Here is a 16,659-nt window from a genome sequence, read left to right as displayed (position 1 = left end):
GGAGTTGGTAGATCATTTGTTCATTCATTGCCCTTTTGCGAGGAGGATTTGGGATTCTTTCCTTCTGACTCTGAATGTTGAGTGGGTGATGTTGGCCTCTATCCCTTCCCTAATGGCTTCATGGGACGAAGGAGGGGTGGGTAGAAAGTAAGGTGGTTTGGCACTTGGCAGCAATGGCTACCTTATGGGTTGTTTAGGGTGAGAGAAACAGGAGGTGCTTCAAGAACAAGTCTGAAGAGGTGAATCGTATTTTCCATGAGGCCATCTCTTGGGTCCTTGAGTGGGCCTCAAGTTTGAAGGATTTGGATCCTTGTATCATTGCAACCCTTTTGGGGCTTTAGTCTTTCCTTTTCCTTTTGTTATTTTGTATTCTTTTCCGCTTGGTTAGCGGCTTTTAATAAAATTGTGTTACCTCTCAAAAAAATATTAGTCAGTTCATGCATAATCCAAGGACAATACACATGGAGGCAACTCATCAGATTCTTAGATATCTGAAATCATCTCTTGGGAGAGGAATATTGTTTGCTAGACATGGTCACCTAAGGGTTGAAGCCTATACTGATGCAGATTGGGCCGGTTCAGTTACTGAAAGACGATCGACTTCTAGGTATTGCTCCTTAGTTGGGGGGAACTTAGTCACCTGAAGGAGTAAGAAACAATCCATTGTGGCAAGATCTAGTGCATAAGCAAAATTTAAATCCATGGCTCATGGTGTGTGTGAGATATTATGGCTTCGATCTCTGTTATCAGAGTTGGGATACAACACTCCAGGACCAATGCGTCTATACTGCGACAATAAGGCTGCCATAAGTATTGCTCACAATCCTGTTCATCATGATCGCACTAAGCACATTGAGGTGGACCAGCATTTCATAAAGGAGAAGTTGCTGGTTGGACTAATTTGCACTCCTTACATTTCTACATAACTTCAATTGGCGGACATTCGTACTAAAGGAGTTTGCAAAGCTAGATTGCTTGAAACTTTTAAGCAAGTTGGGCATAATAGATATGTTTGCACCAACTTGAGAGGAGTGTTGAGCTGTAAGGGTATTTTTAGGTGTGTTTGTTTAAGTTAGTATGTGTACATGTGTGCAGGAATTTATGTCATTTTCTTATGATAAGACATTTCTAATAAAATAAGGGGAAGACATGAGAGAGTATTCACATTTTTTTTCATTTTTTGCCCATTCTCTTCATTTTCTTCTTCTTATCTTTTCATTCATTCTTTTAAAGTTTTTAATATTTCATCTTCTTCTTCTTTGTCATCATCATCATAGCCTTGTGCCAGACAATACTAAATATATTATTCTAAAAAGTTACTTATGGGCATTCTTTTTAAAATTCGAAGATAGCCTTACACATATGGAATGGAATAACCATTGAAGACACCTTAACAAAAGCAATAAAAGACTTTCATGGCAGCATGCCTTCTGTAAGCATAGATAAAGCCCAGCTTATATTGTATATTGGAACACAATAGCAGTGAAAATCAGCTCTGCAAGTTTATTCTAAGAATAACACCTTTACCTGATACCAAGTTGCAGACTGAGCATCAAATAGTAACTCCTATGGCCTTTCCTAATGGTTTCACCTAGTTTCTTTGCTTCTTTTGATTTCTGTTTACGACGTTGTTTATTTTTGTGTGGCACGGATTGCACACTATCCAGAATCCTCTCCGAGATCAAGATTCCTTGCATGTATTCTCTTTCATATGCATGAATGCTGCCATCCTGTGCCTCTTGTTCATCTTTGTATGAAGAACATGACAACATATGACCACTGTCATGCAACGGCATCTCGCGAACAGAATCACCAAAGCTCCAATCTGCATCCAATGATAAAGCCCTATGTGATATTCGGCCAGAATTTCTGAAAAGACCACGTAAGGACCATCTCTCAGAAATGGTTCTTTTAATACTCAGTTTCCGAGTCCCGAATTCTTCCAAATTTGATGATGCAGAATGACGCAGAACACTTTGTTTGCCATCATAATATCCAATTGAGTCATACCACTTTGTTAGATAAGGAAGGTTGCTTCCAGCAGGATAAAATGTTCCTTGTCCATCCTTTAGCCCCTTACTCCATATCCCAATATAGTGCCCCCCATCAGCAAACTTATATAAACCAGACCCATGTTTCAGTCCATCCAACCAAAGACCATCAAACAAATCACCATTTGCCCATTTCATGACTCCCCTTCCACACATCTTCCCTGCTTTCCAGTTCCCGATATATGTATTTCCAGTACCCCACATATATCTACCAATGCCTTCCTGTACCCCTTCTTTCCAAGAACCCTCATAACTATCAGAATTACAATAATCTTTTCTTCCCAGTCCATGTTGTATATTCATCCGCCAGGCCCCTTTGTAAATAGAGCCATCAAGTCCGACAAAAGTGCCACTACCATGAAGGTAGCCTCCAGAGAAGTCACCTTCGTATATTGCCCCTGATGGCCAACACATCCGCCCTCTTCCGGTCATTTTGCCTTTCTCCCAGTTACCTTCATAGATTGTTCCATCTGACCATGTATATTTCCCCATGCCACATGGAAGCAATCCATCAAAGTTACCAACATAGATGTCTCCATTCGGAAGCACCTTTTCACTAAGCCTGAAAAGCAGAACATACTGGAACTTCAATCAAAAGATCAACATCCTGACTAGAATAATATAATGAACTGAAACCAAAATGATTCTGGAGGTGATATTTAAATAATGCAACTGATCTCACACTCACACACACAAAAAAAAAAAAAAGGGGGGGGAGTGAAGAACACCTTTCACCATCTGCCATAGCTCATCTCAGATACATGGTCTGGCACTGTCAAAATTATTCATGAATAAGAGTAAACACAAGACATTCTTCCTCCACAACCTAAATATAGGAAAGCAGAATCTCATATTCTGATAGTGAAACCCTGCAAGTAGCAAAAAGACAATTAGCGTAACAGAAGGGCCACACACATTCAAATGAAAAGATAATTGTCCTCATTCATTTTCTTGTCAGTAATTGGCTACATTCCACTCATCCTTCACTGTATCAAAGAGAGGATACCAGATATTCCTTTTCATCATATTGATTTAAGGTCAGGAATGATGCAATTCCGTCTGCACCTTTAGGTACAAAATACAGGTCAGAAAAGCTTCAGGACAGACAATTCATTGTTCAATTAGTACACGCTCAAGGAGACAAGAACGAAATTTATTTTGGTAGCAAATGTCTATCACGTAATTTCAGGAGGAATTATAAGATCCCTGACCTGAGGCTATGTACAGTGTACAGGGGTCTTCATTTGTCCAATTGGGTCCCATCCTGTGTAGTTAAGGCGCTAGGCACACCTGCCCCTAAAGCGCCCAAAACGCCTAAGCGCATCCCTGGAGATTCCACATGCAATTTTTCAAGTTTATATCAAAATTGTTCTTGAGTGGGATTGAGAATGAGAAAGAGAAAGAGAGTGAGGGAGAATGAGTAGCAAGAGAAAGAGAGGAGCTCAATAGGTGGTGACACCCCTAGCCTCTCCTCATCTTCTTATTAGGGTTTTCAAAATGTAGACACATAAATTTCTGGACCGTGGGCCCTCTCTCTCTCTCCCTGGACTGTGGGCCTTCTCTCTCTGGACCGTGGGCCTTCTCTCCCTAGACCATGGGACATCTCTTATTTTCCTCTTATTTCTCCTTTTTTTTCTTTTGTTTTTTTCTCTTTTGCCCTTGGTTCCAAGGGTGTTTTATATAATTTGGGATATCACTTAGTATAAACAAGAAAGGAGGTTGGAATTCCAGCTCTAGTTTCCAAAGGCTTTTTTCTCTCTGAAATGGTATCGAAGTAAAAACCCTTCTAAGGTTTTCTCCTCTTCCTCCCTTCTTGATCTCCCTTTCTCTTTTTCCTCTTTTTTGTTCTTCTTTCTCTTCTTTTCTTTCTTCTTCTCAGATTTTTATCTCGGTTTGAGAGTCGTTGCAGCCTAATCAGTGACAATCAATGATTCATTAGCTTCTAAGTTTTTTTACACTCCGTTTATAAAATTCTTTGTTATCTCTAAAATAAAAATAAAAAAGAGGGATTTTGCAGCAGTTTCTAATTTTTAAAGGGTTGCTGGACGTTCAGTTTTGATCAAGTTTTCAGGGCATTTTTCTTCCAGGTATTTCATAAACTAGTTTGTGGCAGCTAGGGTTTGCTAGATATTTTCATTTGGACAATTTTTTGGGTTCTTTCCATCCCGATTTACAATGTTTGCCTTGCAATCAGCAATCAGGTATTTAAGATTTGTTTTTATCTTTTTGAAGGTTATAAAGATTTATTAATATCTGTTGAATTTAGCCATAAGATTCCCTTCTTGTCTTTGGTGGTTGATTTGGAACTACAAGGATTGCTGCCTTGTGAATTTTTTTAATCTTTCTTTGGAGACTTCCAAAAGCAATAGTTGGTTTTTTTTTTTTTGGGGGGTGTGAAGTCTTGATATGTAGTACTATTGTTTAGGATTTAAATATGACTTCATCATCAACATATGAGACAACTGATCCCATCACATCCAAGATGGAGAGGTTGATTGTTCATTCTAAGAATCTTGGGTTGCAGATTATAAGTCATAAACATAAGCCCGACAATTATCTTCGATAGTCAAAAGTTATTAAGATGTTTGTTGGAAGAAAACAAAAGTAGGAAATGTAAATTGTAGTACATCAAAACCTCATATGACTAATCCTTCTTATGGAGAGTAGAAATCGAACAATTTGTTAATTATTCTCTGGCTCCCGAATTCTATAGAATTATAGCTTAGTGAATGACTTTTTCTATTGTCCATTGCGCATGAGATTTGGTTGATTGCTTCTGAATTGTATATTGATCAAAATAATATGGTCCAAATTTACAATATTTATCAGGAGATTAGTCATTTGATATAGGAGAAGAGATCAGTGTCTAATTATTATACTAAGTTTGGTGATTTGCGGCAGGAATTGCCTTTCCTAGATCTTCTTATTTGTTCTACAAATGCAGGGACAAAAAAAAAAAATGTGTTGAGAAGAAAATGCTATTGGAATTGTTGGTGGGTGTTAGAGAGTTTGAGCATGTTCAAGCTCAAATTCTTGGTTCGCCTACTTTACGCTCACTTAACAGTGTATATGTTTTGCTTTTATGTGATAAGAAACGTTGTACAACTATGGGATTGATTGTGGTTGCAAAATATGCCCTAGTAACAAGATTCAAGAATTTTGTTAATGTTGGTGTTGGGCAAGGTAGAGATACAGGAGAGGAGGTCATGATGGTGGCCGAGGTCGTGGCCATAGTATTAGCCCTGATCATAGTATGGATTGTCTGCGCACTCATTGTAGTAGATATGGACATATTGTTGACTATTGTTAGGTCCTTCATAGTCAACCTCAAGGCTGAGCCACTAATTCTACAGCTACAAGCTGTAAATATTGTTAGAATACTATTGGGGACACTCTGCCATTAATAAATTCACCTATGATTCCATCAACTAGTGATGTGGTTCATCTCTCGAAAATTATGATGCCTTAATAAGGGATGACACTCAAAATAAGGTCTTTTCATCTACATTTTAGCTTAGGCAGGTAATACTTTCACAGCCTTTCACATTACTTCTGCATCAAGTCATTGGATAATTTGATTAAGCACTACTGATTATATGACAAGTACATCTATTTTTTTCACTTACTCCTTATCTTAATTTAGATCATGTGGAATTAGTAGATTGATGCAGGACAATTAACCACTTGCTCTAAAAGCTCAAACTGTTAAAGTATGGCGAATTAATCCCTTTATCTCATAGCCCAGGCCCCAAATCTCATGAGTTAGGACCTCGGCCGAACCCCCTTCGTGGGCTCCAAATTACATGGGCTGCCCAGCCCGAGTGTGTCCCCTCATCCCACAGGCTACCCCACTCGAGGCCGGTGTGAAATGCACATTACTCACCCCTAGTAAAGATTCTCGAACACAAGACCTCCCCCGTGGGCCCCAAATCGCATGGGTCACCCACCCCGAGTATCCCCCTGCATCCAACAGGCGACCCACTCAAGCCCAGTGTGAAAATGCCCCTGCATTAATCACTCCTGATGAGGAGTCTCGAACACGAGACCTTCCGCTCTGATACCAATTTGATGCAGGACAATTAACCACTTGCTCTAAAAGCTCAAACTGTTAAAGTATGGTGAATTAATCCCTTTTATCTCATAGCCCAGGTCCCCCATCTCATGGGTTAGGACCTCGGCTGAACCCCCTTCGTGGGCCCCAAATCACATGGGCCGCCCACCTTGAGTGTGTCCCCGGATCCCACAAGCTACCCCACTCAAGCCCGGTGTGAAATACGCATTACTCACCCCTGGTAAGGAGTCTCGAACACAAGACCTCCCTCATGGGCCCCAAATCGCATGGGTCACCCGCCCCGAGTGTGCCCCTACATCCAACAGGCGACCTCACTCGAACCCAATGTGAAAATGCCCTTGCATTACATATGGTACCCTAACACCTATTGGGGAAAATGGTATTTTGACGCAGGACAGCCCTAATTATGATGCATGCTCATGGAGATAATTAAACAGCGGAAATAAAAGGAATAAATGATCTAAAATTCTAACAATAATCATCATAACTGAGAAAATCATAAAGGAAACATGCAATGGAGCGGGCCATCACTACAACCATGGAGTATGGAATTCAATTACTACTTAGGTTGGATCCGGCGAGGGATGAGACCTCCCGATCTTGCATGGTCACACCCAATCGATCAATGAAGATCACTAGTCCGAAGAACCAAGAAGTTTCTCGGATTAGGGATTTGAGAATTTGGGGATTTAGGGTTTAGATCGGTTCTCAAGATTTTGATCGAAGAGGAATTAGCCAAAACAAAAAAAAATAGAAGAAAGAAAGTTATTACCTTGAGGAAGTTGGAGGGGCACAAGAAGAAATTAGAAGAAGAAGATCAAGGGGAGAGAAGAAGCACCATTAGAGAGAAGAGAGGAAGGAGGCAACCAAAGGGTTTGCTTTTCATTCATCAATAGTTGAAATTCGTGTTTAGGGCTTTACCCCACTTAAATAAGCACATAAAGACATAAAATTACTAAAATACCCCTAGGATAAGCAAATAAAGATATAAGATTACTAAAAGACCGCTAACTAAGTCAAAAAACGTGCAAATAACATAAGTATGGGAAAGTTTGGGCGCTCGGTCCTCTTTCTCCAATCTTCCTTCACATGTGTCTTCCCTAAGTGGGGTCTTCTATATGTCCAATCACATGTGAAAGGTCTTCAGCTCCTCAATATTCGCCTATCCACAAGGACGGCACTTGTGGTTGGCGCTTTCTTCGTTGGTACACCTTGAATGCACCTGTGTCGCAATCAATTCCCCTCGGGTGAGAAAACTCGACCCCGACGAGTTGAAACTTTTGTAACGCTCAAGTAGATCTGGATCAATACCCTGCAATGCGTCGCCCGACAGCCACGTAGATTCAGACGATGGTTTGTTCTTCCACTTTACAATATACCTTTGTAAACCCCCATCTCTCGTGTATACTATCTCGTCATCCAATATTTCCTCATTTGCTTCTTTTTGGTTATTGGGTGGTGGTGGGGGTGGATGGGGTTGGGTAGCAAACTCAGAAAAAGGCCATGAAAGGGATGATGTATCAACAATGGGAGTATGGGCACGGACTAGATCTTCCACATTAAAAGTTGGATTAATGCTCATTTCAGATGGAAGGTCAACCCGATACGCGTTGGACCCAACCTTTTGTAATATCTTGAATGGTCCAACAGCACTACGCGCTTGTAATTTCTTTGCAGATCCTTGAGAGAATCGCTCTGGCCTTATTCGCACCATTACATAGTCTCCTTCTTGAAATTCTTGCACTCTACGATGAGAATCAACTAAAACTTTATAATCATCATTGCTCTTATTTAACCGCTGTCTAATATGTGTATGCAAATCATGAATATGCATCGGCTGACTCAGAAGACCTTTGGGTAATAGACATAGGTAAGAGATCTATGGGCATTCTAGGTTTATAACCACTTACAATTTCAAAAGGACTCAACCCCGTAGATCTATTAACTGACCCATTATAGCAAGTTCAGTAGTTGGTAAAATTAGGTCCCAAGTCTTAACATGTTCACCCACTAGACAACGTAGAAGATTTCCAAGGCTACGGTTTACCACTTCATTTGACCATCTGTTTGTGGGTGGTAAGCAGTAGAAAATTGCAAATGAGTTCCCATAATGTGCCACAATGTCTTCCAAAAATAGCTAGTAAATCGAACATCACGATCAGACACTATGGTTTTAGGTAACCCATGGAGACGCACCACACCATCAAAAAAAGACGAGCAACATGAGACGCATCCGACGTCTTCGAACATGGGAGGAAATGCGCCATTTTAGAAAAACGGTCCACAACGACAAAAACAGAATCGTGCTTTTTATAGTCTTGGGAAGCCCGAGCACGAAGTCCATACTAATGTCCTGCCACGGAGCATTGGCAATGGCGTGTACAACCCGGTATTTTGCTTTCTTTGCTTTGCCGGTTGATAAGTCCGACATTGCCCTAAAACTTTGGCTACGTCTCGCTTGAGGCTTGGCCAATAAACGATCTTCCACGAGGGCAATGGTCTTATCACGACCAAAATGGCCACTATCCCTCCCGAATGAAGCTCCCAGATGAGGAATTCACGAAGGGACATACGGAATACAAAGTCTGTCTCCCTTGAAAAGAAAGCCATCTTTAAGAACATATCCACCCATAATATGCTGGTCACTAGAGAGCGACATGTAAGTACCCCCAAAATCAGGACATATGGGGTATTCATCTTTCAGTTGTTCAAATCCGACTACCTCTACACTCAAAGAGTTGAGCAACGCCACTCTCCTACTAAGGGCATCCGCTGGTTTGTTTTCAACCCCGGCCTTGTGTTTCAAAACAAACGAATATTCCTGAAGAAACGCTACCCACTTGGCATGCCTTGGGTTGAGTTTCTTCTGAGAATGCAAATATCTCAAAGCCTCATGGTCAGAAAACAAAACGAATTCTTGCGGTAGGAGGTAGTGTCGCCAATGTCTCAGGGATTGCACTACCGCATAAAATTCTTTGTCGTAAGTGGAGTATTTTTGTTTTGCCTCATTCAGCTTCTCACTGAAATAGGCCATTGGGTGTCCTTCTTGACTCAACACTCCACCTATACTGACACCAGACGCATCGCACGCTACTACAAAGACTGTAGAAAAGTTAGGTAGACGCATGACAGGAGCTTCCACCATCTTGCCCTTAATTTCTTTAAAAGCCTTGACGGCCGCTTTAAACCACACGAACTCTCCCTTTTTCATGCACTCAGTAATGGGAGCCATGATCGTGCTAAAACCCCTAATGAACCGACGATAAAAAGTTGCTAGGCCGTGAAAACTTCGCACCTCATGAATGTTCCTTGGTTCTGGCCACTCAACTATGGCCCTGACTTTTTCAGGGTCTGCGCGCATCCCTTCAGATGACACTATAAATCCTAAGAACACAACTTGGTTAGACATGAATGCACATTTCTTAAGATTAGCGTACAACTTTTCCTTCCTAAGGACACTACAGACCTTCTTTAAATGTTCAAGGTGTGATTCCTTAGTAGTACTATAAATAAGAATATCGTCAAAGTACACCACTAGGAATTTTTCCATGAACGGCCTCAAAGCTTGGGTCATCACCCGCATGAAAGTACTGGGTGCGTTAGTCAAGCCGAAGGGCATGACCAACCACTCATACAACCCATCGTTCGTCTTAAACGCCGTCTTCCACTCATCTCCTGGGCGTATACAAATTTGGTGATATCCACTCTTGAGGTCTATCTTAGAGAATATAGTGGACCTGGCCATCATGTCAAGCATATCATCAAGTCTAGGTATAGGGAACCTATACTTGACAGTAATTTTGTTTATGGCACGGCTATCCACACACATGCGCCACGTGCCGTCTTTCTTTCGCGTCAAACAATGCAAGCACGGCACACGGGCTCATACTCTCTTGGATGAAACCCTTTTGCGAAGCTCATCAACTTGCTTCTTCAACTCGGCATGCGCTGCAGGGTTCATCCTGTGGTGAGGAAGGTTCGGTAGAGTAGACCACAGGACAAGATCAATGGCATGCTGTTGTATGTCCCTCATAGGTGGCAACTCATTCGGTAAGTCTTCGGGAAATACATCACCGTATTCCTTCAGGACCGAGGTCACCTCACCAGGCAACTCTGATGGAACCTCAGGTGTAATTTCTCTAGCCACAAGGGCATACACCACAGAATCCTCCTTAGCCTCTTTTTCAAACTCTCTTGCGATGATTATATGTAAAGACTTAGGTTTGGATTTCCCCATTTCTCTAGGGCTCACTTTCCTTCTCATCCTTCTTCTTTCCTAGTGTATTCTCAGGTGGCATGGGATTAAGTTTGATCTTTTTACCATTATACATAAAAGTACACGCATTCGAACGGCCAAAGATCGTGACATCATTATCGAATAGCCACGGTCTACCTAGGATAACATGCCCCACATCCATAGGTAAAACATCACACCACAGGGACTCTTTGTATGACCCAAACTCGATGGGGACTAGACATTGCTGGGTGACAGGTAGGGATGTCTTGTCAACCCAAGAAACTTTATACGGGTCTGGATGAGGTGTGGATTTCAGTTTTAAGCGATCTAAGGTGCTAGTGGAAATCACATTCTGACAACTTCCACTGTCCACTATCTCCTTACAATTCTTTTCACCACACTTGGCAATAGTGTAGAAGATAGTGCTTCGACGCCAGTCAGCACTACTTCTAGACTGAGCTAACACACGCCTGACTACTGCAAGCGTTGCTTCTCCATCCACTTCTTCATCAGTAAGTCCTCCTTCAGGGTGATACTCTTCAACTTCATAATCACCCTGGTCATCTCCACCCTCGTGGGATTCGCCTATAACTAAGGCTCTCCCACGGCTCTTCGTAGGACACTGATTAGACATGTGGCCAAGGTTGCCACACTCATAGCACCTCACTTGGCTCATGTTACTAGGACCGGCACCAAGAACCCCTTTGCCCTTGTCCTCCCTAGGCCTAGGCCGAATGGTCGCCTGTGCCCTAGGTTGATTATCAATATTAGGTCTAGTTCCTTGGGAACTAGATCTAGTTTGGAGTCTCGGGACTCAAAACGACGAACGACAGGAGCCTTCAGATACTGCTCTAACTCCTGCACGACTTGATATGCTTCATCTAAGTCCGTTAAGGGCCGAGTGATAAGCTCGCGCTGAAGATCCGCACAAAGGCCCGTCTTAAAACGCGAGAGCGTTACTAGAGGGTCTTCTCGGATATCACATCGCATCACATACTCTTCAAATTTAGCGATGTAGTCAGCGGCAGACATTGACCCTTGGCGTAAGGATTGCCATTGGTCAAGGAGCTTCTGACGGTATGAGAGAGGAAGGTACTTCTCCTTCAACTTCTCTTTCATCTCATACCAATGTGTGATAGGGGCTCTACCAACTCTCTCTACCCTACGCTCGGTGTTGGTCCAGAAGAGCTTGGCTTGACCCACAAGCTTCATCTTAGCAAACTGCATTTGACGGTTTTCTGACATGCCATACCACTCAAAGTAGTGGTCCATGTCAACCCAACCTAGTCAAGGAATGCCTTGGGATCCAAGCGTCCATCAAAACTCGGGGCCTCAACTCTCACACTCTTCATCGCACGCTCATCTGGATCATAACGGTCTTGATGACCACATGTGGTTCGTGCCTCTCGCACCACACCACGACTGTTACCACGATCTCTATCCTCACTACCACCACGTGTGGCAGCACGTTCTTCAATGATTCCTTCCACTTGGGAGTGCGCATCTTCCCCTACAGCGGGGTTTTCCTTTTGGGACGCCTCTAGTTGCTCCACCTTAGTCATGGTGGTGGTAATTTGGTTCTCAAGGCGGGCAAACTCACGCCTTTGACTCGCTTCTAGGGCGGTTATCTTTTGTATCAATTGAGCAAGTTGCTCAGATAACTGCTCGTTATTCATGGTAGGTTGAAGCCCGAAACCTCTACCTCTTCTCGTGGGCATACAATGAAGACTTGAACCAAACTCTACCTAACTAGACTACTAGGTGTTATGACTTTCAAGATGAATGCGATGAATGCAAAACTACTATGAACTGACACAATTAAGTTGAAACAGGAAACAACTCAAATCTGAAAATTTTCCAGATTAGAAACTTTCTAAAATTGGAAAGTTTCGAAAATTGAAAACTTTCTAAACTTGAAACTTTCCCAAGTTAAACCTAAAAATCAAAACCCTAATTTGATAACTCGATCTAGACAAAAACCATGCAAGCCTAGGCTTTAATACCAAATTTGACGCAGGACAGCCCTAATTATGATGCATGCTCATGGAGATAATTAAACAGTGAAATAAAAGGAATAAATGATCTAAAATTCTAACAATAATCATCATAATTGAGAAAATCATAAAGGAAACATGCAATGGAGCGGGCCATCACTACAACCATGGAGTATGGAATTCAATTACTACTTAGGTTGGATCAGGATGAGACCTCCCGATCTTGCATGGTCACACCCAATCGATCAATGAAGATCACTAGTCCGAAGAACCAAGAAGTTTCTCTGATTAGGGATTTGAGAATTTGGGGATTTAGGGTTTAGATCGGTTCTCAAGATTTTGATCGAAGAGGAATTAGCCAAAACAAAAAAATAGAAGAAAGAAAGTTATTACCTTGAGGAAGTTGGAGGGGCACAAGAAGAAATTAGAAGAAGAAGATCAAGGGGAGAGAAGAAGCACCATTAGAGAGAAGAGAGGAAGGAGGCAACCAAAGGGTTTGCTTTTCATTCATCAATAGTTGAAATTCGTGTTTAGGGCTTTACCCCACTTAAATAAGCACATAAAGACATAAAATTACTAAAATACCCCTAGGATAAGCAAATAAAGATATAAGATTACTAAAAGACCGCTAACTAAGTCAAAAAACGTGCAAATAACATAAGTATGGGAAAGTTTGGGCGCTTGGTCCTCTTTCTCCAATCTTCCTTCACATGTGTCTTCCCTAAGTGGGGTCTTCTATATGTCCAATCACATGTGAAAGGTCTTCAGCTCCTCAATATTCGCCTATCCACAAGGACGGCACTTGTGGTTGGCGCTTTCTTCGTTGGTACACCTTGAATGCACCTGTGTCCGCATCATATTTTTTCCATTTCACCATCTTATCCTTGTCCTCCATTTTATTACTTTATAATATTGCTTCTAATTTGTTATCCATTAGTGAAATTACAAAGAACCTAAATTGTAGTGTAATAGATTTTTTCCTAATCATCGTCTTTTAAAATCTAAGATGAAGCAACTACATGGTGTTGCCCGTGAGAATGATGGATCATACATTTTTCATTTCAATGCTTCAAGTCAATTTAATGGATGTCTTAGTGTCAAAAAGAACAACTTTATATTTAGCACTATCAATTTGGTCATCCTTCTAGTTTAGTTTACAATCTTTGTTGCTCAGTCGGTTGAGTGCAATGACATCAAGAATTTACAATGTGAGACTTGTATTTTAACCAAATATCATAAGTCTATTTATTATCCTGTGGAGAGAAAGTCTAGTAGAATTTTTTCTTTGGTTCATTCTAATATTTGGGGTCTAATTCTCATTGCTTCTAATGGATTTTAAGTTTTTGTCTCTTTTATTAATGATGTTTTCTTGTTATGACATGGATTTATTTGATGAAAAATATAGATGATGTTAGCTCTATTTTCAAAGTGTTTCATAGTTGGGTTAAAAATCGATTTAATACAAATATTAGTATTGTAGATAATGCAAAGGAATATCTTTCCCATTCTATGATGTCTTATCTTATAAAGCATGGAATTAGTTCTCAAACACTTGTCTGTATGCATCGCAGCAAAATGGAATTGCTGAAAGAAATAACAAACACCTCCTGGAAGATACTTGTGCTTTTCTCATTCGTATGTTTGTTCTTAAATCTTTTTTATCAAATGTTGTCCTTACTATATGTTATTTGATTAATCGTTTGCCTATCAAGGTTCTTTCTGGTCAATCACCTATTTAATATTTTTCGGCGTTCTATCCTATCCTTGAAATCCCAATGTGAGTCTTTGGGTGTGTCCAATTTTGCCAATCTCCCTAAATTTTAAAAATGCTATATAATCCAATCTTTCAAATGCCCACATCCTCTAACCTAAATTTTCCAATTCCCCCCAAATCACCTTAAATGTACAACACCAACAAAAGGTCAAATTGCTTTCAAGGAGCCCAATGTGATGACCTTGTTACACTGTTAGAAGAAAGAAATCAAGAAGAAAAAGAAACTAAGAAAGTTTTTGAATTTTGAGAAAATAATATCTCAAGCTATAATCTCAAAAGAAATGAGAGAAGTTGTTGAATTTGGGCATAGAAAGCCCTTTCTTGTCTTTTTTCACCCTTAATGGGTGGTAAAAAGAAAAAAAAAAAACCAATAAGGGCACCTCCCTTGAAAAGTTGCAGGTGCTTCGAGTGTGCCCAAGCGTACCCAGGCACTAGGCGCACGCCTAAGGTAAATGCCCAACACAGGGTCCAAGTGAGACACAACAGGCCCAAAATGCCTAGGCACATGCCTAGAATGCCTTTGAATACACCGGTCCCATGGTCATATGCAATTCTAACTGTGGGTCAGTTGGGCACGATACCTCAACTGAGAAACTCGTCCCCTCAATTTGAGGCCAGCAACAGATGGTTAAGAAGAGATACAGGAATTGTCTGCAGATGGTTACGAATCCTCTTTCACCAATCAATCCAAAGCCATATCCACGGTAATTGAACAAGCATTCATATACCTCCTCACCACATCAATCCTAGTCCTTATCTTCCTTGCATCCTCTTTTCAGGCCTTTCAACCCTAATCAAAGTTCCCTTTGTTAACAGAACCATCTCCAGTCCTTAAACATAACCAGACCATCTCCATATACTCTCCATCATTCTCTCTCTTATTGTGAAAACTCCTGAACTATTGCTGATGACCTTACTCTTAGTCCTATCCTTCTAGTCCTTCCACAAAAACATCCCAACATCCCCATCTCTGCAACATTCGATCTTTGCTCATGGAAGGTTCAATGTTCTCAAAAATGCCGGTTTAACATCAGACCAAAAAAAAAAAAAAAACAATGGATGTTGGTTCAGGGCATAAAATGCACAAAACACGTATCAAAGAAATGTAGCTCCCTGTTCTCCGCTCTGCTCCAAAATCACAGCGGTGGGGATAAGCATCTGTTCCACTTGAGATTTCAAGTGCATCCAAAAGCACCCTGGTATTGGATCCAATCCTCAGTTACTTGACAGACCAATCCAATTCTCGTGGTAGGAGAGATTCTTTTATTTGTTTATTTCCACTTTTATTTGCTCTACTATATTGAGAAGAAAATCCACTTCAAAATCTGTCACTTTTATCAATTTCTTCTGCAAGTAGAAAACAAACAGAGAAAGGATCATCAGGACACTGGACACTTGGAGTTGATCGATCCAGGCTGTCCATTAGGTTGAGCACACAGATCGAATTACCCAATTCATCCCTAAGTTGTCCTCCTAGTTGTAGTGATCCATTTTCCAAAACATGGATCGGATGATCAGGATTTCCTGGTAAAAGTGATTCCTCAGGACCAAAAGCGATCCATTATAAACCCCAACAAATTGATGGCTGGATTTATAAGACCACTTCGTTTATAAGTTTTATAGGTTATTGATCATTGGCCAGAATCGTCCAACTGATGTGATTTTTGCATCACCGCCATGAAATCCGTGCTGAACCCAATGGAGGTTCCGGATCCATCATTTAGGCTGTCCAAGCATCCCGATGCAACTAGAAGCACTGTTACGGGTATGCTCTTAGAGCATTAGGATCATTCCTCGAACAACAAAACCAAAGAAGGAGGATCGAAATTCGTAAAATTAAAAAAAAATAAAAAACATAAAAAAATAAATGTGAGGAATCCACCAAATCTTATTTACAGACGAAGAAATTCACACGACTCAGAATCAAATAGTGATGGGAGTTGCATACAATAACATGAATTCAACATCGAGAGAGAGAGAGAGAGAGAGAGAGAGAGAGAGAGAGAGAGAGAGAACTCACCGTGTTAGATGGAAGAGAGAGCGAGAGACGAACCCTATAAATTTCAGAGAGTGAGAGGATGGGGGCGTTGAGAGTATGGATTTTGTACAGGACATTCCTCCGCCCTCTCCCTTAAAATCCGCCCGAAGCTATTTTACACGTTAGATTTTTTTCTTTTTTTCTTTTTTTCGTTTTACAGGCAGTTGAAATGAAGACGACGCTGTCTATACTCTGGCGGCCTGTGACATAATCATACATATGCACTACCAAAATGTAAACGTGGCGTATGGCCCACTTAATATAAACCGTCCAAATGTTGAAAATAATAGTGATGACGATTGAATTATTTAAATAGTACGGTGAAATAAAACTTTATGAGTCGATATATTACATTTTAATGGACGGATAGGATGAGATATGGTCAGTTAGAAGTATGAGGTTATGGTCTCTAAAGCAACAAGATATGTAATTTTCATCTACTCACAAAGTGACCTGGAATTTGGACGGCTACGTTTCTTGTTATATGACACGT

General features: G+C 40.9%; 1 protein-coding gene across 5 annotated transcripts in view; it reads right to left on the bottom strand.

Moving 5' to 3' along the window:
* LOC131242522 (phosphatidylinositol 4-phosphate 5-kinase 8) overlaps positions 1–16,336 on the bottom strand; it is a 44,010-nt gene extending 27,674 nt beyond the window's left edge. For 2 of the 5 annotated variants that reach the window (XR_009169651.1, XM_058241222.1), the window contains exons 1-3: positions 16,149–16,336; positions 2,780–2,920; positions 1,528–2,613 (exon numbers count right to left, since the gene is read on the bottom strand). Coding sequence is in view for 4 of the 5 variants with exons in the window: in XM_058241222.1 (XP_058097205.1) it covers positions 1,528–2,613; positions 2,780–2,796 (1,103 nt within the window). In the remaining variant the exon portion in view is untranslated. Of the gene's footprint in view, positions 1–1,527; positions 2,614–2,779; positions 2,921–3,262; positions 3,378–16,148 lie in introns of all 5 variants that reach the window. The other 3 variants (XM_058241220.1, XM_058241219.1, XM_058241221.1) reach the window with 3 other exon arrangements.
* Positions 16,337–16,659: the final 323 nt, after the last annotated feature.

This window comes from Magnolia sinica, chromosome 4 (genome assembly GCF_029962835.1).
Source record: "Magnolia sinica isolate HGM2019 chromosome 4, MsV1, whole genome shotgun sequence".
In the NCBI taxonomy this organism is placed as follows: Eukaryota; Viridiplantae; Streptophyta; class Magnoliopsida; order Magnoliales; family Magnoliaceae; genus Magnolia; species Magnolia sinica.
The sequence above is the reverse complement of the archived record's forward strand: the minus strand, read 5'-3'. Positions and strand labels throughout refer to the sequence as shown.